Source organism: Crocodylus siamensis, chromosome 1 (genome assembly GCF_052110815.1).
Source record: "Crocodylus siamensis isolate JL-2025a chromosome 1, ASM5211081v1, whole genome shotgun sequence".
Taxonomy (NCBI): Eukaryota; Metazoa; Chordata; order Crocodylia; family Crocodylidae; genus Crocodylus; species Crocodylus siamensis.
In genome coordinates this window covers 112,709,719-112,736,524 of record NC_143395.1, presented here as the reverse complement: position 1 = coordinate 112,736,524, position 26,806 = coordinate 112,709,719, and the positions used below count along the sequence as shown (strand labels likewise).

The window sequence follows — 26,806 nt, the reverse complement described above, 5'->3', positions numbered from 1 at the left end:
GAAATAGGAAATCAAATACAAAGATGTTGTTTCATTCAGTAATGGCATAGGACCTGACAATGACATGACACTGGTTTATTTCCTTTGACTTAACACAGTTATTCCTTAGCAGCAGTAATTTGTGCCAACTAAAATTTAAGACAAGCCCCCCATGCCAGGTAATGAAACTATCATCAGACTTAAGAAGTTTGGTTTAAATTGTTTGACAGGGACACACACCCATGAAAAAAAATGAAAGAAGCATCTGCTTTAAAAATAATATTATGAATAGTTCATCCAAAGGAGACAAAATCTCTCAGTTTGGGTAGATAAAATCATATGTTTTTTCTGACACATGGAGACATTTCCTGACAAAACAAGACAGGCCACCATGATATTGTACCCTTCATATTTATATGATTTTTTCAAATAAGGGCAAAATGCAAAACTTGATATTCACATGCTATGTAAACAACTGGAAGAATATGGTGTCTTGTAAAGGCGGAGGTATCTGTATTGATCAGAATGATGTTTAACAACTGCAGAGGTTAAGGATGAATCTTGTGTGAGAGTGAGGAGTTTTAAAAGTACTGATACATGAATTATTATTAGGTGCACTTTATAAATATTAACTATTATCACCTTCCCAAGTCTGAAGGTTTGGGTTTGTTTTTTTTGGAAGAATCTACTTTCTTGTTTCCTCACACCATTTCTAATGTAATCCCAAAAAAAAATATCAGGACCAAAAGGAAAGCTTTAATCCTTATGCATTATAATACATTATGGACAAATAAATGTCAACGGCTTTCTTCTTTACAGCTCAGTATCAAATGTGGGCAATGCTAGAGAGCTGTGGAAACAGATTAGCAGCTATAATAAACAGTTCCCTTATCTTTTCATCCTACCAATAATTTCATAAGTAAATCTGTTCTGACCAGCTGCCACTGCAAATCACTTTTACTTTGTATTTCCTCAGTGATTCATTTTTTAAAAATGAATAATTTATTCTCTGCTCTTGAGTCACTTGTCCATGGTTCTATTAAGCTAAATTTAAATTTTTGCTTTTCCACTCCAAGGTTAGTAGTGAGTTACATCAGTAATATTTCTTTTAACAAAACAGCATCATGGAGATTCAACCTCTTTTCTTACCTCCAGCATTGCAAGTGATTCTCAGTGTCTGGGGGCTGCTTCTGCTCTTACTAACAATAATTTTTCTCTATCATTTCTTTTTTTATTTAGCATAATCACTTCTTTCTGTTGCAAGCTAATCAGAGAAAATGAGGACGGATACTTTTCCGGCTTGCTATTTCTCATGCAGCAATTCCTCATGCTATTCTTTATACAGCTTGTCTGGCTGGACTTATGGGCTAGGACAGACATTACATATAAACCAGTTTAAGTGATGAGAAACTGGTTTAAACCTATAACAGAACATAAGTTCAGTGCACATAAACCAGTTTCAAAATGGGCAAAATTGGTTTGAGATAAACCTGGTTGAATGTAGTATCAAACTTAACTGATTTGGGTCAAACTGGATTATGCAATGTCTGTCCCAGACCCCTTCCTGGTTTAAGTTAAACTAGAGTCCCCAGCATCCCAGCATGCTTTCTAGGTTGGGCTCTCTGCTCCAGCAGAGCAGGGCTGGCCCTGACACTCTGGTCCCCAGCCAGGGACAGGTAGGGGCGGGGTCTGGACAGACACTGATCCCAAAGGGAGCAGGGAAGAAGTTTATTCCCTCCTGCCCCCCCCCGCCCCCCACCAGCACCAACCTGCATTTCTCTGCTGACTGGTCCAACGGTGGGGGCATGGCCAGCCCAAGCAGTAGCCTGGACTGAACTGGCCAGTGACTTACCTGGCAGGGGAAGCAGCGTGACCATGTAGGCGAGCTCCCCAGGGTACTTGTCTCTGATATGTCCTCCATAGGAGGTCTATATTGAGCAGATTCTTTTTGGTATTGGGTGGTGGAACCGGAGCGTGCTCCATCCACTCCATGCATTGACCTGGTATTGCAGTGCTTCCAGGACCGGTGCAAAAAAACAGAAAAAAAAAAAAAAAAAAAAAAGGTTTCCCCACTCCCTGTCCCACCAGCAGGGACCTAAGCCTGGGTCCACCGGGAGCTCCCCCTGCTTGCTGCTGCAGCAGTGGGACTGGGCATGGCCACACACTGGCCAGCATGGCCCCCTGAGGCAAAGGGGCCAGGAAGGGGGGTTACTCCCCCCTCTACCCCTTTTGCTCCTGTGGTACCACAGCCGGGTCTGCCAACCCCAACTGCCGCTGCTCGCTCCCTGCTTGGGGCAAGAGGTGGTATAAGCACCCTCCTACCCCTTCCCCTACTACCCTCATCATGTTCGCTCCCCCACCCACCACTCCAGGGGGTGGAGCTAGGTGCCAGCCAGCAAGGCCCTTTAGGCTGGGGGCAGGGAACAGGGTTATTCTCCCCTCTGCTTCTGAGGGACTGCAGCAGGGTCTGACCTCCACAAACACTGCCGCTCACTCTGTGCCCAGGGAAAGTGGCAGAATAAGCCCCCTCCTGCCTCCGGCATCCGGGGTAGATGGGGCTTATTCCACCGCTTGCCCCGGGCACAGAGCGAATGACGGCAGTGGTGGCAGGCAAACTCCACCGCGGTGCCCTGGGGGCAGACGGCAGAATAACCCTGCCCCAGAGCCTGACCAGCAGGTCCCCTTAGGTGAGGGCAGGGAGGGGGGTTATTCTCCCCTCCCTCTGGTGTCTGGTGGAAGGGGCAGGAGGGGGCTTATTCTGCCACTTGCCTCAAGCAGGGAGCAAGCAGCAGCAGCTGGGGCAGGCAGATCCCAGCTACGGTCCCCCAGGGGCAGAGGAGGCAGAGGGGGGAATAACCCCCTCCCTGCCTCCTCTGACTCAAGGGGCCATGTCGGCCAGAGTCTGGCTGTGCCCAGCCCCACCACTGCAGCAGAAAGGGGGGAGCACCTGACCGACCCCAACTCAGGTCCCTGCCAGTGGGACAGGGAGCGGAGTGGAATTAAACCACTTCGCTGGTCAGTTCAGTCCAGGCTACTTTCCTGGCCTTAACTGTCAGAAAAAAAATGTCTGAGGCAGTCTCTGGGTAAGTGTACTGGCCACTGGGTTAAAAGGTGTGAGGGTCATTGTCCTCTTCCTCCCTTTTACTTCTATCAAGTACACACTCATAGCAATCCAATTTCACCACAAGTGGAACTAGAATCCCAAATTATAAGCACTAAACACTGTAGGTATTTGTGCATCATTTAAATGTAGGATGGGGAAATAGGGTTTAGATCAGGGATTCCCAAAGTTTTGCCCCTGAAGAGCCATTTCAAAGGGGCAGTCCTGGCAGCCACAAACGGACCTGTTGGCTGCATTTAGCCTGTTGGCCAAACTTTGGGAACCCTTGGTACCGTCCAAAAAAAATATTACTGGCCACTAGCTATATCAAAGGGACTTCTGGGCTATGTTTGGTCCAAAGGTCACACTTTGGGGTTTAGAAGATAGTGATTCTCCAGATCTGGACTCAAAACCAATTCTCCCCTTTGGTGGCTAAGTGCTACTTAGCATCCTAAAATTAGACATGCAAATAGCACTTAGAACCATTTATAAAGATTTTAGATCCTACCCCCACCTGTGCAACTGGACTTGTCCTTCTGGGCATGCTCAGAAGGGATCTCCTACGGCCACTGTGTTGCAATCCTGTTCTACCTCAGAAGGCACATAAATCTGTTTAGTCCCTGAAACATGGAGTAAAAAAGAGATCAACACCTGTCTGATGGAAAGGAAAACAAGGGCTCTTCTGCCTTTTAGCTCAGTAGCCTATGGGTTAGGAAATTTTCCCAAGACCTGGGAGACGTAGGTTTCAGACAACCCCGCAACCTCAGCCTGAGGGGGTTTGAACCCACATCTCCTACGTCCTAGGAAAATGCTCTCACCAATAGGCTGTGGAATGGGCAGGACCAAGAGTACCTTCCTCCCTGCCTCTTGAAGGTAGGCCACTGGACAGCCAGGAGGAGAATATCTGTAGGACAGGAAAGTGAGTCAGCCTTATTATGTGGCCAGTGCAATCAGCCTTATTATGTGGCCTGCTATGAAAGGATGGGTGCTCTGGGTCTTGGCCTCTGCTTCCTCTGCTGTTTTTCCATTAAATCGTCATTGAATAAAATGGGTATGCAGCTCTGTTAGTTGCCAGACTGATGAAGAACTTTGTGAGGTTTGCCAGACCACTGTCTTGATTCTCATGCTGAGAGCACCTCCTAATGGTCTGTGGGAACAGGTCTCACACACATGCAGGTTCTTAATTTCATCTGGTTTATGTTGAATTCAATGAAATCAGTGTGGAAGGATTATTTTTTGGATTTCAAAACAATCTTTCCCATTTAGAATTTGATCCATTCTGCCCAATCCAGTGGTTAATCTCTATGATTTTAATCAGCAAAAATGAAATCCTGCCTGAAAAGCTTCAAATAATCTGTTGCAAAGTATTATCACTGCCAATCTTAGAAGGGCCAAGCCTACCATATATCATGGTTATTTTCTTTTGGCCTTTTGGAAAAGGTACATCTACTTACCTTGTAAACTGTCGACTTTCTTCATGTACTTCCATTTCTGTGCTTTTAAATTCATTCAGTTCCTTCCGTATTGCTGCCTAACAATAATAAAAAAGCAAACACAAACATAAGGAAGGTCAACACTTAGAAAGCAACATACAGGAACAAGGATTTACTCCTTGTGAGTGCTTAGTATGTTAGCCTGTATTATTTTCTATTCACCCTTCACTAAAGTCCATTCATAACTCCACAATTCTGGCATACTTTTAATTCCAGAACAAATGACTCTTTTAATTATGGTTATTTAGAGAAGTACACTTTTTTTTTTTAACATTAGAAAATTTCTTAGGACAGAAAAAAAAATCCCCACTGAAATACAGAACTTGCTACAAAGGAGGCAGGGAAAGGGAATCTGTCACCTTTGACAGCCACCTGTTTAGTATGCATCCGCAAACAGATTATCGCAGTATATAGCCCTGGAGGGGTGGATAAGTCACCTGTCATGCCTAGCAATTGTGCAGACAGCAGGCTTCCTATATCTCCTGACTGGAGACATGAGTTCAGGAATGCAAGATGAATGTTACTTCTCAAATAGAAATCAGTCACTCAGTTTGATCAATTTTATGTAAAATGACATGAAGTGTTTGGACATTCCCGGCCTGTGTTTTTAGCTGGCAGATAAGAGAACAGCAGAAATTCAACACACTTCAAAATGTCAGTTCTTGTTGCCTATGTAAAAAGTAGTAATCAATTTACTTCACCAGGTAAGCCATATAATTTTCTAAAAGGTCAGCGCTCTAAACACACAGGTACTACTATAAAGGGTTCTGGTTACAACATATGACATTATATACCCTCATGCATTATATACCCTCATGATTCAGTGAGATACAGGTTATTCTCTCGCTTTTCTCTCTTCCCTTTCACTATTTTAAATAGAAGCAACATCACTTCAGTAATACTTGAAAAAGGCATCTTATTAAGAATGCGTATCTTTCAAGATAGGGCAGTGTAACAGTGTGATAATATTACACGTCACCAAAATTGTGACTCATTAATGATAAAACCTATGTTTCAGCAGAAGCTGGTCTTGATTAACACCCAATGATATGTAGCACAAGGCTGCTTTAATAGTAGGGATAGAAGTATAGCTCGGATATAATACAATTTTTAAGCATATGTCATATTGCTAGCTGAGACGAGAAAGTTGTGAACCCACAAAACTGGTGCAGTGCTTCTTTCCCACTGATGTGTTTCAATTTGACCTACAGAGTATGTCTCCAGGTGAGGCAGGGGAAGGAGAACAAGTATCGGGAGTCTCTGGGTGCTGACAGACATGCAGCTTCCTGCTATAACTCATGGCACTTTACAGGGAGTGCCATGAGTTACAGCAACACCCCCGCTCCCCCAACCCAACAGACATTTTCTGTTGGGTCTGGGGGAAAGAGGGGGTGGGTGGGAAATCGAGCTCCAGTTTGGAACCGGCTATGTGTCTGCAGCCTCCCTCCCTTGGCTTTTCAGGATGGGAAGGGAGGGAAGAGGCAAACCATAGCCTGAGCTTCCTTCCCTCCTTTCTCCCCCTCCTATATTGAAGACAGGCACTGTGAGTACCTGTTCATTATAAAATGGATAGAAGCTAAAAAAAAAATTTCAGATGGTAAGTGACTTTCAATTATTAGGCCAGAAATGAGCGGATTACTTCCAAGACTATGCACAGACACTCAAAAAGCCCACAGCTGAACCTATTTAACATTCACAGGTTAGGCCAAACTGTGTAGATTGAACCAATAACCAAGTAAACAGACATCACTTCCCATTCTGGAAATGCAGTCACATGCTTACAGTGGCCCAGGCCAGAAGCTGGGGGATGCTAGAGTACGCCTCCCTGCTGGGTTGGACTAGACAGCTTGGGCCAAGGCTAGTTCAGCCACCCTGAGAGGCAGAGTTTTGTGGGGGAGGTGCAAAGCATCCTGGGATGCCAGGAGACTATGAGTTACCTTGAATCTGGAGAAGATCTAAGACAGAAGTTCAATAAACTGATTTAAACTAAATCAGTTAAGCCTGATACTACATCCATCCAGGTTTATATTAAACTGGTTTTGGCCATTTTGAAAGCGGTTTATGTGTACGGAACTTCTGTTGGGTTACAGATTTGAACTGGTTTCCGAATGCTTATACTGTTTTATGTGTAATTTCTGCCTCTAGCCCATGTGAAAACCCTCCACTGACAATTATTAAAAGCTTATCAACCATCAAGTCCCTCTTATTTTATTGGTAATGTGGCACTCGGACCACCTTGCTTTTGTCTATGTGATGGGATGATCTGATTTCAGCTATCTATGCCAGGTACCAGTGTAGTTTGCCACAGTGGAGGTGCTGTCTGCACTGTGGACATGTAAATGAAGACAGCTGTCCTCAGTTAAAAAGCACTGGACTTAACTAAGTATGTTTTGTGCTAGCCTATATAGATGATGCAACATTTTCTATTTTTTATAAAATGTGATCCCAAAGCAGTGGTTGAAGAACTAACTATTACTACTACTATAAAGGTCCTGCCAATTTCTTTCTTGGGGGGTAGGAAATAAGAACAGGAGAGCTGTGTACTGAAAAAAAAAATCTCCTTCTTACGTGTCATTAAAAGCAAACAAAATGTTTTGTTTAATTCCCTCCAGAAAGTCAGAGGAACTGGCAATTTACTAGAATAAAGCACTTCCTGAAGGAAACACATTTTGGATAACAATAAAATGGTCAAACTTTTCAGAGTTCTAATGGCACAACTCAACCTTTCCATTTGCTACCTTTGTACAATAAAAAATACAACATTCAGGGAGTGTTTTCCTTCCACCTTCTCCCCAACCTTACATGAATCTATTCAACATACCCCCTTCTCTGTGCATTTTAGACATAGTCGACAGCAGTAGTCCTTCATGGCATGGAAGCAACATTTTTCATACCAGTTAGGTATCTATTCAGCAAATGGCTTTGAGGATTCGCTATGATTTTTCAGTGGCCTATGTTGCTATTGATTCTGAGATGCTGCCTTCATAAACTAGCAACGGGACATGAATCATTTTATAGTTCATCCAGTCATTCTTTTCAGATTCATAGTGACAGAAGATGGCATTGGGTGACAACTCCTCCTACGTGGTTATCCTCATAGGGCTTAGTTTTGATTTCTCTGCTGTGTAACATCCATGAAACCAACTGGGGAGATTATGATGCAGTATGATAGTGGTTACCCAAACTGGAAATTGTGGTTCCAAGTGAGGTTATGAGCCTGACTGAAATTGAATTACAGGAGGTGAGTCATGGGCCTGGAAATGCAACCAGAAGTATGGTCACCACCAGACAAGTTTGAGACCTGTAGTAGCATGGGTGGCAGCCTATTCTTGTTCCCCTTTTCATCAGGCTTAGATGTACCCATCTTCAGAGTCTCCAAATATATGGCACAGACAGACCCTGAACAAAAACCAGTTAACCTGAGCTCTAGTCAGAAAAAAAAAGTTAAACTGGCTGACAAACAAAAGTATTCTAAGTCACAGCTCTTTCCGCATTTGAAGTTGTCTGGCTGGCCTGTTTTCAAAGCAGTGAGTAAACTCGGATGCCCCATTGCACAGAAACACGCATGGCATCCATGTGCAGAACAACCCTTTTCATCTGTGGCTGGCATGGAAAACCTTTTCCTCTCCGATACAGACCCTCTTCTCATTCATTTAAGTTTTCTGTACTATGTAATTAGTCTATGGGGTAAAGACACAGGATTGGGGAGTGGAAGGCAAAATGCATACAGCTGATCATCTGACAATAGTAATGGAGGTGCCAACATATAACCATGAGCTTGCCTATCCCTCTAAGAATACACTTCACTCTAATGAGCTGTAAAAGTAGATCAAAGGGGGCCAGTGTGCAGGCCTTTACAAAAACTTCGGTTAAATTCAAGGGTGTGCATATATACCTTCTGACTACCTAGGAACAACTTGTAAATGAAAGATATTTAGCTCTTAATTGCCAAAACTGCACTTGCAAGTGCAATTCTAACAGGCACCTGAGTGGGTTCTGCTAGCTGTGGACAATGAATGCATTGTCCGGTCTCACTGCTTCTAGAAGATGTATGTTGCCAACATGGAAGGACTGAGAATCAGATGGGAGAGAAACATTCGGAAAGTTAAAGCACTAAGATTTTCCCTTATACAGTAATTGCTATTTGCTCCTTGCCTTGTCTGCGGGGGTTAGCCTGGCCCATGGCTTGTCTGCGCGGCGATCGTAGTCTGGGGAATCTGTAACCTCCACATACTCGTTAAAACGTAGGATTCTTCTTGCCTGCAGCTCAGCAACTGTGGGCCGCAGACTGAGCTGTGAACAGGAAGTGGAAAACAGTCAGTGTAATGGCCAAAGTAAAATAAAATAAAATAAAATAAAATAAAAATAAAGTTTGGGGTATGATGTAACCTCCAGGGAACTTTAGTGGTATTTCTAACCAGGGTCAATTTCAGGTGTCTAAAAAAGGGCTCTGTCTTGGGAGAACTGCACAGGCACTGGAAACCAGCATGACCTAGTTTCTTAAAATAATAAAAAAAAATCTTTGTCAGCCAGGTCACAAAAATCTTGACAGACCATCTCTGGAACATCAAATTTTACTTTGCAGCAGTAGGCATTTTCCCCTCACTGGCCTGTAGATGAGACTGTGTTAGCAGTTACACAATCACCCAGTTTTTAATGAAAATTAAATAAAATAAAACCAAAGCAAAACAAAACCCTCCAAAAAACAGAACAGCATTTTAATGGGTCTGTTTAACTAAAAACTAAAAGATTTGTTTCCCTTAAAACATATGTGAATCAGAGATTCTGTCTTTATTATTATGATGCTGAACTGAACGATTACAGTCACCCCACTCAGGGTTCAAAGGAACTAATTAGAACTAAGGGCTGTCATATTAAGCTAACAAAATACTACCACTACGCCTGTATTTTTGTAAGTTTGGCAGCATTTCAAATTCTCAGTTATAACACAGGTCCTCCTGCCTCTAAAAGCATATTGCAGAACGGAAGAGTGCAGAGAATGATCGATGGTTCAGAAGACGAAAGACTGAAAAGACTGGGATTGTTTTAGAGACTAGACAAACAAGATTTGCCAAAAGCTAGTAGTGAGGTAGGGCAGGAACTTCTTTCTTGCTTGGTATGTTTACACTGCATTCTCAGCAGGAACCATCCTCGCTCCCCCAAGGCATGCCCCAGGCATGCTGTGCCTACCCATTCCTTTTTATATAAGCCAACCTAGAAATGTGACAAAGAAGGTTCTCCAGAGGCTTCCTACCCATGGCACCTTGGTCTCCAGTGTGCTTGAGGGTGGCTACTACGGATGACCCCAGAGTGACTTCACCAGCACAAGGGAGTTTGCTAGGGAAGGTCTGCTTGCAGAGGGAGACAGGAAGAGTTAGACATTGGATTTAAGGGATCCAGAACGATGGCTGAAGGACATTGCAATTCCAGAGCCAGTGCCACTGCCAGCTCTTCCTCTGCTTGCACCTGTGAGGTGTCTGTTCAGGCAGGACTGCTCATTATTGAGGCTTCCACCCAGGTCCTGGTTTGGCGCTGTGAGGACTGTGGCTGGCAGGTTCCTTCTAGTGACAGACAGGTGGGAGGATGGCCTGTGATGTGAGCAGTGCCTCTTAGGGGTGTCCCTCCGGGAGCAGGTAAGAGAGCTACCAGAGAAGGTGGCAAGGCTCTGAAACATCCTCTGCCATGAGCAGTTCATTGATTTGATGCTGAAGGAGACCTCTAGGACTGCAGAGAAAGGGCTGCCATGGGCAGCACTGGAGAAGAAAGAGGAAATGGACTTCCAGGAAGTTAGAAGCTGGAAGCTTGTGGCCTCTGGCAGCCAGCAGAAGTTCTCATCCTCACCTACAGCCATTTGCCTGGAGAACAGATATAGAGCCCTAGCAACAGAGGAGAAGGAGCATGTTCTGTCAGAGGAATAGGCCAAGCCAGGCCTCCCTAAGGTTAGGAGGATCACTGCCACAAAGAGGAAGCAAGGGTTGGTGGTGGTGGGTGACTCCCTTCTGTCAGTGACAGAAGCCAGCCTGACCTGTTGTCTTGAGAGGTCTGTTGCTCACCTGGAGTCTGGATCTGAGATCTCATGGAAGAATTTCTAAGACTCAGCCAGCCCTCTGACATTTTCCCCCATGGTGCTCATCCATGCTGGCACCAGTGACACTGCCGGGGGACCCTGAGAAGATCAAAAATGACTACAGGGCTCTGGGTGCAAGGGTGAAGGGCTCAGAGGGTGTTCTTCTTGATCCTTGTGGTCAAGGGAAAATCCTGGGTAGGAGCAGACACATTCTGCAGATCAATGCATGGCTGTGCAGATGGCTTCTTTGACCATGGGATGTTGCTCCAAGAAGGATTGCTAGGGAGAGATGGGATCCCCTGATGAAGAGAGGGAAGGGCATCTTCACAGACAGGCTCACTAACTTAGTGAGGAGGACTTTAAATTAGATTCACTGGGGGATGGAGACCAAAGCCTGAAGGTAAGTGGGGAAGCAGCTGACCTGGAGGAAATAGAAATAGGAGGGGGCAACAGGGGAAATGCTCTCATTCTTCCTGACAAAGTAGGGCAATCAGCTAGTTACCTCAGATGTCTGTACACAAATGTACAGAGCCTGAGGAACAAGTGGGAAGAACTGGAAGCCCTTGCAGTCATGGAACTATGATATGATTGAAACAACAGAAACTTAGTGGGAGAGCTCGCATGACGGAAGCACTCTCATGGATGGATATAGAGTGTTCAGGAAGGACAGGCAGGGGAGAAGAAGAGGAGGAGTTGCATTTTATGTACGATTGCTCAGAGCTCCAGTATGAAATGGGATAGGCCTGTTGAAAATCTTTGGTATAGTCTATTTTTAAACACTTGGAGAAGAAGGTGATTAGGAACAGTCAGCATGGATTCACCAAGGGCAAGTCATACCTGACCAGCCGGATTGCCTTCTATGAGAACTGGCTCTGTGGATGTGGGAGAGCAGTGGATGCGATATACCTTGACTTCAGCAAGGCTCTCGATACGGTCTCCCACAGCATTCTCGCAAGCAAGCTAAGCAAATATGGGTTGTTTGGAAGGATGCATTGACTCTAAGGGGGAGAGAAAACTAGCTGGATTGTCAGGCTCAAAGGGTAATAATCAATGGCTCAATGTCTAGTTGGCAGCTAGCATCAAGTAGAGTGCCCCAGGGGTCAGCCTCAGGGCTGGTTTTGTTCAATACCTTCATCAACTATCTGGAAGATGGGATGAAGTGCAATCTCATCAAGTTTGTGAATGATGCCAAGCTGCGGGGGTAGTAGATATGCTGGAGGGTAAGACTAGGATTCAGTGAGACCTTGACAAATTGGAGGATTGGACCAAAAGAAATCTCACGAAGTTCAATAAGAACAAGTGCAAAGTCCTGCACTTAGGATAAAACAGTCCCATGCACTAATACAGGCTGGGGGCTGAGTGGCTAAACAGCAGCTCTACAGAAAAGGACTTGGGGGTTACAGTGGACAATAAGCTGAATATAAGCCAACAGTGTGCCCTTGCTGTAAAGAAGGCTAACAGAATACTGGGCTGCATTAGTAGGAGTGTTGCCAGAAGAGGGAAGTGATTATTGCCTTCTATTCAGTACTGGTGAGGCCACATTTGGAGTACTGTGTCCAGGTTCGGGCCCCCCACTATAGAAATAATGTGGACAAATTGGAGAGTCTAGTGGAGGGCAATGAAAATGGTTGGAGGGCTGGGCACATAACTTACAATGAGAGGCTGAGGGCACTGGGTTTATTTAGTCTGCAGAAGAAAAGACTGAGGAGGGATTCAATAACAGCCTTCAACTAGCTGGAGGGTGCTTCCAAAGAAGATAGAGCTAGACTGTTCTCAGTGGTGACAGGTAACAGAACAAGAACAAATGGTCTGAAGTTTCTTCAGGGGAAGTTTAGGTTATGGCTGGGGTACATGGTGTACGCAGCATGCAAGTCGGGTCTGGGCCATGTGCTGCATGAGGTGCCTGTGCCTGATTGGCCCCATACGCTGGATCCAGCATGCAGAGCTGGTCTGTGAATCCAATCCAGCCTGACAACCAGCTTGTCAGTTTGATACCCCTGGTGTAGACCTACAGCCTAGTTCAGAACACAAGAACATGGGGACTTTTTAAGTACTATGGCAATACAAATAGCAACAACTACAACATCCAAGACATCAGAAAATGGGAAATTCAAAACTAGTAAGAGGAAAATCATTTTACACAGAACATTTGATTAAACTCTGGAACTCACTGCCAAAGGAACTTACTGAAGACAATAATTTAACAAGATTAAGGGATAGGTATAAGTGTATGCATGGACAGCAAAACCTTACAAGCTTATGACAGAATCATAGCAAATTAGGGTTGGAAGGGACCTCAGGAGGTCATCTAATTCAACACCCTCCTCAAAGCAGGACCATCCCCAACTAGCTTGTTCCAGCCAGGGCTTTGTTGAACCAGGCCTTAAAAACCTTGTCCATGTGGGTACTAATGATGCAGCCAGGAGAACCCCCGATCACCTGATGGCGGACTACCAGGCTCTGGGCGGCGTGCTGAGGGAATTCGGTGCACAGGTGGTATTCTCTTCCATCCTACCAGTGAACGGATGCGGCAGACGGCATGAGAACTGCATCCGAGAGACCAACTGGCGGCTTCGGCTTCCTGGACAATGACCCACACATTACAACAAGGGACATGCTCAGCTGGGATGGGCTTCACCTGTCCCCCAAAGGTAAGCGTGTGTTTTCTTACAGGTTGGCGGATCTCCTCCGGCGGGCTTTAAACTAGGCTCGTCGGGGGGAGGGGAAGATGAGGGCGGGGGAAGCTGTGGACCACCAAACCAGGTGGCACCAACAAGTACAGCCCAGCCTGAAGAAAGAGAGCTTTGGGAACATGAAAGACAGGGGGTGGACAGCAATACGGCACAGGTAAGGAACGAGAAGGTAAGAGACAAAGAGCCCTTTGGGACTTGGAGCGGGGGGGCAGCAAAGGCACCAGTCGCAGGGCTCAAGTGCCTATATACTAATGCTAGGAGCATGGGGAACAAGCAGGATGAACTAGCGCTCCTGGTTGCACTAAACGCCTATGACTTAGTGGGGCTGATGGAAACCTGGTGGGATTCATCCCATGACTGGGCGGTACATATTGAGGGCTATAGATTGTACAGAAAGGACAGGGTGGGGAAAAGGGGGAGGGGTTGCGCTCTATGTTAAGGAGCAATATACATCAACCCTCATCAAGACAGAATCAAAGGATGAGGAAGTAGAAGGACTGTGGGTTAGGCTAAATGGGGGGCAAGGAGAAAAGGATTTGGTGGTAGGGGTCTGCTACAGACCCCCACATCAAGGGGAAGAAATAGATTTGGGGCTCCTGAGGCAACTCTCGGAGACCATAAAAGCTAAAGAGGCGGTGGTCATGGGGGACCTAAACTACCCGGACATCTGTTGGGAGACACAGACAGCAAAGTCCCACCGCTCACGCAGGTGTCTAACCTGTGTACAGGACCTCCACCTGACGCAGGAGGTACATGGTCCCACTAGGGGGAATGCCTTACTGGATCTGGTATTGGCAACGGGGGATGACATAGTAGGGGACCTACAGATCGGTAGCCATCTGGGGGACAGTGATCACCTAAAAATACAATTCAACATAAGGCGTCGAGTGGGTAAGGTAACTAGTAGGGTGAACGTGCTGGACTTTAGGAAAGCTGATCTCAGTGAACTCAGGCGATTAGTGAAGGACGCACTACAGAGTAGTAGTTTTGAAATGATGGGAGCCCAAGAAGGGTGGCTGTGCCTTAAGGAAACTATCCTTCGAGCACAAAGCGAGACGATCCCCGTGAGAGGTAAAAGAGGGAAAGGGGCCAGGAGGCTTCCCTGGCTGACCAGAGAAATCCAGGGCAGACTAAGGGCCAAAAGGGGAGCACATAAAAAGTGGAAACAGGGAGAGATCACCAAAGAGGAATATACCTCTTCTGCTCGTGCTTGTAGGGAGGCAGTTAGACAGGCCAAAGCTACCATGGAGCTGAGGATGGCAACCCAAGTAAAAGACAATAAGAAATTGTTTTTTAGATATATAGGGAGTAAAAGGAAGGCCCAGGGAGGAATAGGACCTCTGCTAAATGGGCAGAAACAATTGGTGACGGACAGAGGGGACAAGGCTGAACTCCTCAATGAGTTCTTCGCCTCAGTGTTCCTAAGCGAGAGGCATGACAAGTCTCTCACTGGGAGTGTAGGGAGGCAGCAGCAAGGCACCAGACTTCCATGCGTGGACCCTGAGGTGGTGCAGGGTCACTTGGAAGAACTGGATGCCTTTAAGTCGGCAGGCCCGGATGAGCTCCATCCGAGGGTACTGAAGACACTGGCCGACATCATTGCAGAGCCACTGGCGGGAATATTTGAACACTCGTGGCGCACGGGTCAAGTCCCGGAGGACTGGAAAAGGGCCAATGTGGTTCCCATTTTCAAGAAGGGGAGGAAGGAGGACCCGGGCAACTATAGGCCAATTAGTCTCACCTCCATCCTTGGCAAAGTCTTTGAAAAAATTATCAAGGCTCACATTTGTGAGAGCCCGGCAGGGCAAGTTATGCTGAGGGGAAACCAGCATGGGTTCGTGGCAGGCAGATTGTGCCTGACCAATCTAGTCTCTTTTTATGACCAGGTTACAAAACGCCTCGACGCAGGAGGAGGGGTGGATGTCGTATACTTGGACTTCAGGAAGGCCTTTGATACGGTATCCCACCCCATACTGGTGAACAAGTTAAGGGGCTGTGACTTGGATGACTGCACAGTCCATGGGTGGAGAATTGGCTGGAGGGTCGCACCCAGAGAGTCGTGGTGGACGGATCGGTTTCGACCTGGAGGGGTGTGGGCAGTGGGGTCCCGCAGGGCTCGGTCCTTGGACCGATACTCTTTAATGTCTTCATCAGCGACTTGGATGAGGGAGTGAAATGTACTCTGTCCAAATTTGCAGATGACACTAAGCTATGGGGCGAAGTGGACACGCCGGAGGGCAGGGAGCAGCTGCAAGCAGACCTGGACAGGTTAGACAAGTGGGCAGAAAACAACAGAATGCAGTTCAACAAGGAGAAATGCAAAGTGCTGCATCTAGGGAGGAAAAATGTCCAGCACACCTACAGCCTAGGAAATGACCTGCTGGGTGGCACGGAAGTGGAAAGGGATCTTGGAGTCCTAGTGGACTCCAAGATGAACATGAGTCGGCAGTGTGACGAAACCATCAGAAAAGCCAATGGCACTTTATCGTGCATCAGCAGATGCATGACAAATAGGTCCAAGGAGGTGATACTTCCCCTCTATTGGGCGCTGGTCAGACCGCAGCTGGAGTACTGCGTGCAATTCTGGGCGCCGCACTTCATGAAGGATGCGGATAATCTGGAGAGGGTCCAGAGAAGGGCCACTCGTATGGTTAGGGGCCTGCAGGCCAAGCCCTATGAGGAGAGACTAGAGAAACTGGACCTTTTCAGCCTCCGCAAGAGAAGGTTGAGAGGCGACTTGGTGGCTGCCTATAAGTTCATCAGGGGGGCACAGAAGGGAATTGGTGAGTATTTATTCACCACGGCCCCCCCGGGGGTTACAAGAAATAATGGCCACAAGCTAGAAGAGAGCAGATTTAGATTGGATATTAGGAGGAACTTCTTCACAGTTCGAGTGGCCAAGGTCTGGAACGGGCTCCCAAGGGAGGTGGTGCTCTCCCCTACCCTGGGGGTCTTCAAACGAAGGCTAGATGTGTATCTAGCTGGGGTAATGTAGGCCCAGCACTCTTTCCTGCTTATGCAGGGGGTCGGACTCGATGATCTATTGAGGTCCCTTCCGACCCTAGCATCTATGAATCTATGAATCTATGAACCTCCAAAGATGGAGATTTCACTACCTCTCTAGATAACCTGTTGCAGTGTTTTACCAGTGTCCTAGTGAGAAAGTTTTTCCTAATATCCAACCTAAACTGCCCATGCTGCTACTTAAGACCATTGCTTCTTGTTCTGTCATCATCTTTAATGCCAGAACAAGGATTTTGGAACAGATATTAAACCTGGTGCTTTACACTCTCAGATAATCTTCAAGTATCGGAAAAGTGGAAGAGGCCTATAAGACAGGTAGACTTTTGTCTCTTCAAGCTTTATTGCGGCTCCCTTTCAAAGCACTGGCCCCTGTCAGAGAGAGAATACTAGCCTAGACTGATCTTATGTCTGATCTGCTGTGGCGATTCCTGGATTTCTAAACCATAACTGAAATCTGGGTTTCTATTCATGTAACGGAGAACTGAAAAGAGCTCTCACCTGCCTGTTGTGCATTTGTGTACAGGCAATATAGGCAAAATTCTGAGTTTGGGGACTTGTGTGCCTGCTGCTTCATAATCACATATCTTATTAATTCTAGGTGATATCTGTATGTGCAGAAGTGTGCAGAAACATATACTTAAATGGGTGTGTGTATAGATACCCTAGATCAAGGGTAGGCAAACTTTTCTGACTGTGGGCCAGAATGATCTACCACAGGTCAAGGGTGATTGGGTGGGTGCTAGTACTCGGTTACTGCTGCTGCCACTTCTCTCCCCAGCAGCATGGGGAAAGTGTCCACAGCCAAAGCCCCATATCCGCAGGCTGGTTCCTATGCCTCCTCAGGCCAGATATGGCCAGTGGGCTGTAGGCTGCCAATTCCTATTCCAGACAAATATACAAGGGTTAGTCAAAGTAATACCTTCTATTGTTTATCTGCTAAGCAGTAAGTCAGCTTCCACATGAGATGCTTCTGCAAGGTCCTGAAAATAAAGTGGGAAGACAAGATACCAAATACAGAAATACTGGAGCGTGCAGAACTGACACATTTAGGGCGCACTTAGTTACTGTGCAGTAACACATGTGTAGATGCCTACTGCATAGTAACACTATGTGTGTGGACTGTCTTGGAACTAACTTTAGTTCTGAGTCAGTCCACACACAGCATTAATGCGCTTTAATGCCTGCACGTGTAGACACCAGCCTATTCCCACTTACTGTGCAATAACTTTAAACTGGAGTAAATGCAAGTGTCAATACACCCTTAAAAACCACTATCAAGAAGAGAAGGTTGCGATGCCTTAAGCATGTCAGAAAAATGGGAGAAAACCGTATCCCCAAGAATATTTTGTATAGTGAGATTTGAGATGGCTCTAGAAAGCAAGGTGACCCTCTAAGGTGGTACCATGACTTGTGTAAAAGTGATATGAAGTCATTCAACTTCAGTGTAGAAGGCTGGAATGAGTGCACAGAATCCTGTCCAATCTGGAGGGAACATCTGGCCCTGGGTGCAGCTCAACATGAAGCAGCTTTCATGTAGAGGATGGAAGCAAAATGAGAAAAAAAGGGAAGCAACGTGCCGTAAACTTGGACTCCAAATCAGACAACCTATGGATCTGTGAAACTTGTAACAAGCTGTGTCACTCTTGAATTAGGCTTCTCAGCTATAAGCAGATTCATCAGGCCCCTTACTAGACCTCTTACATGTATGCCATGATCCAGAGGGTCAACGGTTGTCGATATAGGAAGCCATGACCATAGAAGGTTCTTCTTGTTGACTTCTTGCCTAAGGGGCCACAGTGAACTCAGAGGTCTATGCCAAAACTGAAGAAACTGAAGCATTATTTAAAAATCCCATTGCAGCATAGATGTGTCTGAGGTACTTCTGTACAGCAGTGCTCTCCCACACACTATGTTGCACATCACAGAAGCAGAGGCAATCTGACCACTGGTATTGACTGTGCTGCCCCATCCTCTGTACAGCTTTGAGGATGAAGGCTGGACTATGACAGTGACTACTTTGGGGTGAAAGTGAAATGATAGCGTGTTGAGCAAGAGTGGCTGCACAACAAAGGCAAGTACTTTCACATCACAACTGAATGGGGCCTGGGTTTTGTGATAGACCACAAAATGAACATGAGCCACCTATGCGATGCTGTAGCTGACAGAGCTAATCAAACACTGGCATGCATCTACTAAGGCATCTCAAGCAAGGCTAAAGATGTCATCCTCCCACTCTACTTGGCCTTGGCGAGACCACAGCTGCAATACTGTGTCCAGTTCTGGGCAGCACACTTCAAAAAGGATGTGGAGAAGCTTGAGAGAGTCCAAAGGAGGGCCATGCATGATTAGAGACCTAGATACTAGGCCATACAGGGAGAGGCTGAAAGACTTGGGACAGTTCTAGAGAAGAGAAGACTCAGAGGGGACTTGGTGACAACCTATAAGTATATCATGGGTGTACATCAGGGCCTGCAGGAGCATCTATTCACAAAGGCCCCCAGGGGAGGACAAGAAACACAATGGGCACAAACTGATTGAAGATTGCTTCAGACCAGACATAAGAAAAAACTTCTTTACAAGTTGAGTGCCAAGGGTTTGGAACAGGCTTCCCCCAGCAATGGTACAGTCATCCACCCTGGCGATCTTCAAAAAGCGTCTTGATTTTCAACTTGCTGACCCCAACAATCTGACCCCAGCAGTCTTTCCTGCCCAAGTGCAGGGGGGCTGGATCTGATGATCTGTAAGGTCCCTTCCAGCCCCTAACATCTATGAAATTATGAAACATCGGAATACATGACCTTATTCACTAGTAGAAAAAGGCCATTGATACAGAAGGAAACTAGGCTGAAAAATATCTGTGTGATCAATGATAATGTACACATTTTCTGTGCAAGTTTATTATTATTTTTAATAACACTGACTGAGGAAAAAAATAGAAGGCATTACTTTCTGACTGACCCTCATATTGCAAATATGTGTAGACTTACTTTTTAAGGCTTTAAAAGTTTCTCAAAGGAACAGAGAACTGGAAAGGATCAATTTGATTATCAAGTCCAGTCCCCTTTGCCCATTATTTAGGCTAAAAGAGACACCCAAGAACTTAGATTAAAATCCAAAACTGTAACACAGATAAATTACTGTCTAGGACACGATGATAAACATTTTGTATACTGTGATCCTACTTTCTGCTATGAATAATAAATAAGAGATTGTACATGGCTTGTTGACAGAGTTTTATATTCCACTGTTTTATGTGATAATATTCACTCTGATCTTGGCAATTAATGCTAGTGATTTAATGTATCCTCTGTGAGTGAAGATTGTGCCATTAAGGGAGAGATGCTGAGAGATACAGGGTATCGCTGAAGCACAGCAGGTGGGATTTCCAACAGTACTCAATGTACAACTCCCAATGAAGTCAGTGTGGGTTTTACTGATGTACCATTGACTTCAGTGGGAGCAGAATTAGATTAGTCAGGAATAGTTTTGAAAATATTACTCACCATCTCCCAGAAGTATCAGAAAACTTCTTCCTTTCCTTTCAAAGGAGAAGTTTTAGGAAAATGAAGCATATGCTTCTAGCCTAGCTGGTGTATAGGAGACCTGTGGTGGCTCTATGGGCCCTGCACCTCTTACATGCCTCTTTGGAAAATCCCTTAGTTAAGGAAAGTGCTGGGACAAAACATATGGTTGCTCCTGCCTGGTACAGGAGGGTGATGGTATTAAGGAAGACACTTGATGCTTTTTCCCTACACAAAAGGTAACCATAATTTGGTTCAATATTTATTTCCATGATTCAGACGTTGATTGCCTTTTGGAATATTGTAATATATGGAAAATTGGACAGACTGGAGTCACACTGCAGAAGAATTTGGCCCATTATCTCTTAAACAGATTTCACATTTTGGAGGCTGGGGGATGGGACAAGGAAGTTTGTCACTAGAAGTGGGTAAAGAAAAATTCTCATCCTTTATTATAAAAATGAGCACAATATACATGAAACATTTTGTCACCTTTCTACTGAGTCTGCGCTTCAATTCCCTCCTAGCTTCCTGTTCCTCTTCTTCATTCTTCTCTGTTTGTAGAAGAGAGAAAAAAGGGATGAATATTTAACATATGTGTGCACAGTATATTTCTCTAGACAGAAAGCTTTAAAGCTTAGAATATTGGCTTATGCTTATTCATATTTTATTTTTGGGCTCTTACTTCAACCTATTCTCTCTCCTCCCCAGCTCAGTTGTCTTTTATAGTTACTGTCTTATGCTAGCAATATAGCAGAGAATTTCCACCCTGTGAAAGTACATGCATAACTGATTCACTTACCTGCCAGGAGACTACTGCCTTTTCCCAGGGTTCCAGTTACTTTATACTAGAATCAGAGTATAACTGTGTCTACTAGGGCTAAGAAAATAGTTTGCAGTGAATAACTCATCTAAGCAACCCAGCCTCTCTTTTCTACTTATAGAATAATGAGAAGCGGAGTGTGCTGCAGTGATATAGCCACAATGGTCCAGAAAATATATGAGGGGGAAGGATGTTTCTGGGTGACATATCCAGAAGAAGAGCACAAATTTTTCAAAATTGTTTGCTATTGGAAATTGTTCACTGAATTATTTTAATTTTTTTTATTCCATGGCTTGGTCATTTCTTGCTCTCTGTTGTCACTTGATTTTCAGTATTCAAGCTCTTTTTATTAACTGTGATTGACCAGGTGGATTGCAATGTATTTTTTCTGTGCCCTGTTTGGAGGAGGCAAATAACTGCACATGCAAATGCATAATTTCTGAATATATTTGCACTTCTGTCTGAAATTTGCTTTCCACAAACTTTGTGCCTGTCACACTTGATTGCCTGAATGTCTGTAGAAAACAAACCTAAAAAGCAATATAAGTACAGTAAAGCCTTTTTTTTTGATTGATGACTGTTTGCAGACATTTATTTGCATTATTTCTACAGCTTCACTGCTTATGTGAAAGTTTAAAGTCACATTTCACTAGGGCTAAATGATCTCATTAGAAGAAGAGGTGGGTTGAATGGAAAAGTTCAGCTTTATATCCTAATTTCCCCAAAGTCACAATTTTGAATTGAGAGTTATGGTTCAGGAACAACATTAGTTCTAAAGTTTATCTACCATGCACACGACAAAATTATGTATGAACAAGATTAAAAATACATGGGTTTGATTCTTGACTCTTGTGTGATTAGTCCCCATCCACTAGGACCAGACAAAGTATGTTACCATGCAGGTTGGTCAGAAAGGAGTTTGTAACTTGATTGAGTGCTAAGCACAATAACATTGTTAAAAACTGTACTTCTGTCTTTGGAGCTACATGAATCACTGTAGGCAGATCACTGTCAAAAACTTGTAAATGTCCTTTAATGACGCATAAGCTGATGTATAAGAAACATGTAGAGGGGAAAGAAGGGAAGGTAACAATTCAACAACACAAGAAAGAGCATTGGAGGAAATCGGGAACAAAATTAATCAGCTTCAGCACTGGTTTTTTATAAAAGTTCTGGCACCAAACCTCCAAGTTCAGTCGCACAAAAGCACTATACAGGGTTAACATTGAAATTATTTTTATTCTTGAATCATTAAAATAACATAATGTTTATTCATAGGCTCTCTTCTGAAACCCAAACCCCTGGACAACATACTCCTGAAGAGGAGATGTAAACTGACAAAGCTAGAAATATTGTGGAATTTAGTGCAAATCTAAACATTTTTAATTTTCACTATTCTTTAAGAAAGTTGTGGAGTACATAAAGACATTGAGTTTTGAGTGAGTAGTGTTCGCATGACTCCTTTAAGTAACTGATTAAAAAAATACCATTTTAGGGTATTTGTAATAATCCCACCTGGGACTGACCTACCCTTTAGTATAGTATTTCTTTGTAGTCAATAACCATAATATTTAATTAAGCAAGACCTAATTATTTGGGGATTCATTTACTTTGGACTCAGCTTGCCTACAGGAGGTTGTCCCTGACAGGATCTCTGTTGAAAGTACTTTATAAAGAGACTGTGACTGAACACACACTTTTTTGTTGCCTGTTTCTGTTATTTTCTTTGTAGAATAAATGATTTATTATTCATAACTTTGCGATTTCTTGTCTAAATCACTGCATCTCATAAGGGAGTAGTAAGAACTCTTATATGAGAAATAATGGGATCACATCCCTGACATTATATTACAAGAAACAGTTATTAATAATTCAACCTATCTGATTTTTGTTTCAGTAGACCATTATAATTTGGGGGAATAAAATTACTTGGTACTTGGCACAGTTCAAGTTGGCCTGTTAAACGTATTTTGGTTTGTTGAATCTCAGCAGATGAAGGAAATAAAGGTCACATGGCAGAAGGTTGATAACATGTGCACATGTTTGTGGGACCTGATCTATGATCATGTGATTACTTTTAAGCTGTGTGACCATAGAATGGGTCCCTGCTTGTGCGCATCTTCGCTGGTGCCAGAAACCATGCCAGGAACATGATCTAAGTAAGTCAGGGTGGCCAGAGGCACAGGTGGAATCAGTGGGCAGGGTGCGGGGAGAAGAGTCAGTGGGTCCACATGGGGGATTGGCGGGCCCAGGGTTTTTTGGCAGGATTTGGGGGGAAGAAGGTGGAGGCTCATGGGTCCACAGGGGTGGCTGTCTGTTCAGGGTTGAGGGGTTGGAGGGGTAAAAATAGCCTGGCAAGGTTGGAGGGGTGGGGAGGTATAGGAAAAGTTTAGCCCCTGGACTGGGGCCCAGCCTCAGGGCTGTGCTCCAAAAGTGTACGTACATTTGGTTTATCAGGCACAGGTTAGCCCAACCTACACAGTGCACCTCCTTAGGTGCACAAAGTTAGGTCAGACAGGCTATTTTTTGCCTGATCTGAACTCCCCAAACACACATGTAGAATTCAGCACTTAGATCAACCTAATTAGGTTTGGGTTGATCTAAGTGCTGAACTGTGCATATGTGTACTGTACCTATGACCCTGGTTAGGTCCAGCTGCGTGTAACGTCTGCACATATCCTTAGATTCAGAACCAAGCCTGCTGGGATAAAACGGAAGCCTTCATTCAGACAAGAGGCTGAAAATATGAGGGCAAGAGTTTCTTGTTAGTTCTTAGGCAGCTAGCTTAATGCAGCTCTTGAAGGAAATGGACTAGAGCATTTGGAAGCTGATCTGTCAAAAGAAAAACTTCACCAAAAAGGGTCAGAGACTAACTCTCAGGCAGAGCAATTAGACAAATAAGGAATAAGATGGTTACTGCAGGAGACCCTGGATCAGGGGAAGACAGAGTTTATGCACTGAACTTGTGTTAAACTGTTTTATTTTTCAGAATAAAACCGAAGCTGTGACGAAAAGGGACTGAACTCTTGTGGCAGCTATCAGGGCATTGGCTAATATCAAGGCATTGGCTGTTGAATTGGTCCACTGGTTTATGGCCTTTGACACCCCTATTCCATTGCTAAGATACCCATTTCAAACCTACAAAGAATACCAAACATTAGTTATGTATAAGTGCTGTACACACACTGTCCTCAAAAATTCACAGCAACAAGCAGCTACTGTGTTTTCTTTAATAGGATGCATTTTATTTTTTCTTTCTTTAATTGGATGTATTTTTTTTCAAAAGCACCTAAGTGCTTTAGAAACATGAATCCCAGTGGAAGAACTTGGCATTCTTATTCAAACAGGCCTTTTTTAAACACTCACCCATTGAGCCAAATCCTGGCTGCAAGCATAATAGCTTTCTTGCCCAGGCAACATTGCCCTTGCTCATAATACAAAAGAGGCTTAAATGGGAATGTCTAATTAGACTCTCTTCTGTCCTAGGGGCAGATATCATCTGTATTAGGTGGATAAAACAAACATAAAGTAACTCCATCTCCAACTCCTGAAATGTCCTTCCACAGCTCCACCTATGGAAGCCTTGTGGAATGTTCTCCTGAGGTTTAAAGGGAAGCTGGAATGTGATTGCACAAACTATGGTTTCCTTCCTTTTCTGGCTGCAGTTTCTGGGGCATGCATGAATGTAGAGACCAAGCCAGATTTTGGTCCCAGAATTTTAAGCTGGTATCACTTACAGTGACCTTGAAGCAGAAAACATTACCAGCATTACTGCTGCTGCACATTTTGGCATATCAGACCCTGTCATCTCCTATGTTAGAGGACATTTAATTGATAACAGAAAGTAAGAAAGAGAAGAGACAAATCTTTCCACATAATAACTGTTCTGTTTTCAACTATAAAGTAATCTAGGAGCGTAAAACTGAACTTTCCACTGTGTCCCTGTGGGAATTAGCTATGTTTAGATTACTTTGTAAGCTTGCAAGGGAAATGAAAAAAGACAAACAAAGCACTAGGGGTTTGGAATGCTGTGGAAAGCAAAGGCAGTTTCTGTTTTCTGGTTTTACATAGAAAGATAACCATTAATATTCCTTAACTAACACCAAAGAGCTACATCGTGTTTCTAAAAAGCCCCTCTTGGCAAGAGGACAGGTACACAGTCCAAAAAGGCTCACTACTTTTTACAGCTACAGAAAAAAAACACAATCACTGTAAACTAGAGTCCTTGGGAGAGATGAAAATGCTTTCTTGCAGTAATGCAATACTATAATTGATCGAAGGGAGTATATCGACATGGGATCAGAACCAGTGTACAAGGAACCGGTTTGTGTTAAAAAAACAGGAATCTTTATCTAGGGGCCAGATGTAAATTATACCCACAGATACTTCCACTCAAGTATAGCAATGCCTGCAGAATGAGATGCCTTGCCTCAGGCAGATGATCCAACTAGGCAGTATCTATCCAGCTAGGTTCCCTGTACAGTAAATGAACAAAGATAGGCACCTCTGAAGGGTGAGTGCCCAAACTTTGAGCACGGAGGTGCCTAGAGTGAGCCAATAGGAAAAGGTAGGCACAGGGGTTTGTCAGATCTCCTGTCTTTTCTCTGAAGTTGGGTGCTTGGCTCAGGGCTGCTCTTAAGGGACTATCATCATCTCAGGACCCAGAGAACTCGGAGAGAAGGCAACTAACACCTACAGAGAGCAGCACTGAATTCACAAAGCACAAGAGCTAGAGCAATGGTAATGGTGCTGTATCTTCTGCCAAATGCTTCAGTGATTATCGCACATGCTCAAGAAGTGGGAGACCTAGGTTTTAGGCCCACTTTAGTCTAAGGAAGGTCCACATCTCTCCTTTCTTGGGAGAGCGACCTAAGAACCAGGTTGCAGAACAGTTGGGGTGGAGAGGCACCTACCACACTTTCTGCTCATCCTGGGCCACAGCCAGCTATGAGTATAAGGTTGTGGAGCCAAAGAGAGAAGTAGCAAGTAAGAGCTTAGTGATGAGGACAGTCCCGTGGGAGGAGGGAGTTCTTCATTCTGGTCCTTGCTGCCAGAGTTATTTCTGTTTTTTAACCAATGGCTGTCTAATGTGAAATGCATACACCATCCCAGGAGCTGTGGCCACTTTATAGACCAGGGCCTGAGTTGAATAAGAGGTGTCTTCTAGCTCCAGTTTGGATTTCACTGGCATTTAGGGAGCTAGATACCTACCTACTCTATCTGGAACCCTCTCAGCATACTCAGAAGCCAAAATCCAGGTGCTTAGGGAATTTTTAGGCCAAAATGGAGGTATCTAATGAGTCTAGGAACTAAGCAATTTTACAGCTGCTGAAGTGGGTTTGGTGTGGGTCACTTTTTGTGAATTAGGTACCCAAATTCTGGCCAGGCCTTGGTTCAGCTTAGATCTGGCACAAACAACAGCTTAGATCTGGCCTTATAATAATTCATGCAGGTCACTGATTAAATTGTCATAATGTCTTGATGCTTGTGTGAAAGCATACAAAGGTCCGGATGTTTTTACCAACTCATGCACATCTCTCTGATTTAGAAATCAGGCTTGAATCCCACATAACCATGCTCTGTATCAGGAGTTCCTATACTTCAAACTATCACCGTAGAGCCAAATTCCTGTGAATTTCCTACTTTAGCTTAGAATTATTTTTTTCATATGACAAAAGGGTTTGAGTTCCATTTAAATTTGAGGCAAATACTTGGTTCATTTCAAATTATCCTTTCACCTGTTCATGTATCCCAAACTTGTGTCAAAAAATAAATAAAAAAATTCTCCTAGTTGTAGTGCTGCTTAGTTTACATGAAAAAACATTATACTACCAACCACACTATATTTAAAAAGTCAGCAGGAAGAAAGATTTATGAATGAATTTCTGACTCACTCTTAAGTACTGCATACAACAACACAGGACTTTAAAAAAAAAAAAATTCATAAGTGTCCTCAGGAAGTGGGTGGACTACACAATGCATTTAGTTTAAGCACTGAAAGAACACAGGGAACTCTGCATTGATAATGAGTAAGGAGTTCAATTAAAAACTGAACATAACATCTGGGGCAGGATTTTATTCCATCAATTAGGCATCCAAAGGGACT

The 26,806-nt window shown here is 44.2% G+C and overlaps 1 protein-coding gene and 1 pseudogene across 5 annotated transcripts in view; one reads left to right on the top strand and one right to left on the bottom strand.

The window, feature by feature from the left end:
• PHACTR2 (phosphatase and actin regulator 2) overlaps positions 1–26,806 on the bottom strand; it is a 243,410-nt gene that overhangs the window by 3,237 nt on the left and 213,367 nt on the right. For all 5 annotated transcript variants that reach the window (XM_090040762.1, XM_090040788.1, XM_090040778.1 and 2 more), the window contains 3 exons: positions 20,370–20,431; positions 8,728–8,865; positions 4,534–4,610 (listed from right to left, as the gene is read on the bottom strand). In XM_090040762.1, the coding sequence (XP_089896888.1) occupies positions 4,534–4,610; positions 8,728–8,865; positions 20,370–20,431 (277 nt within the window). The remainder of the gene's footprint in view (positions 1–4,533; positions 4,611–8,727; positions 8,866–20,369; positions 20,432–26,806) is intronic.
• On the top strand, positions 1,862–2,016 carry LOC149873214 (U2 spliceosomal RNA; annotated as a pseudogene).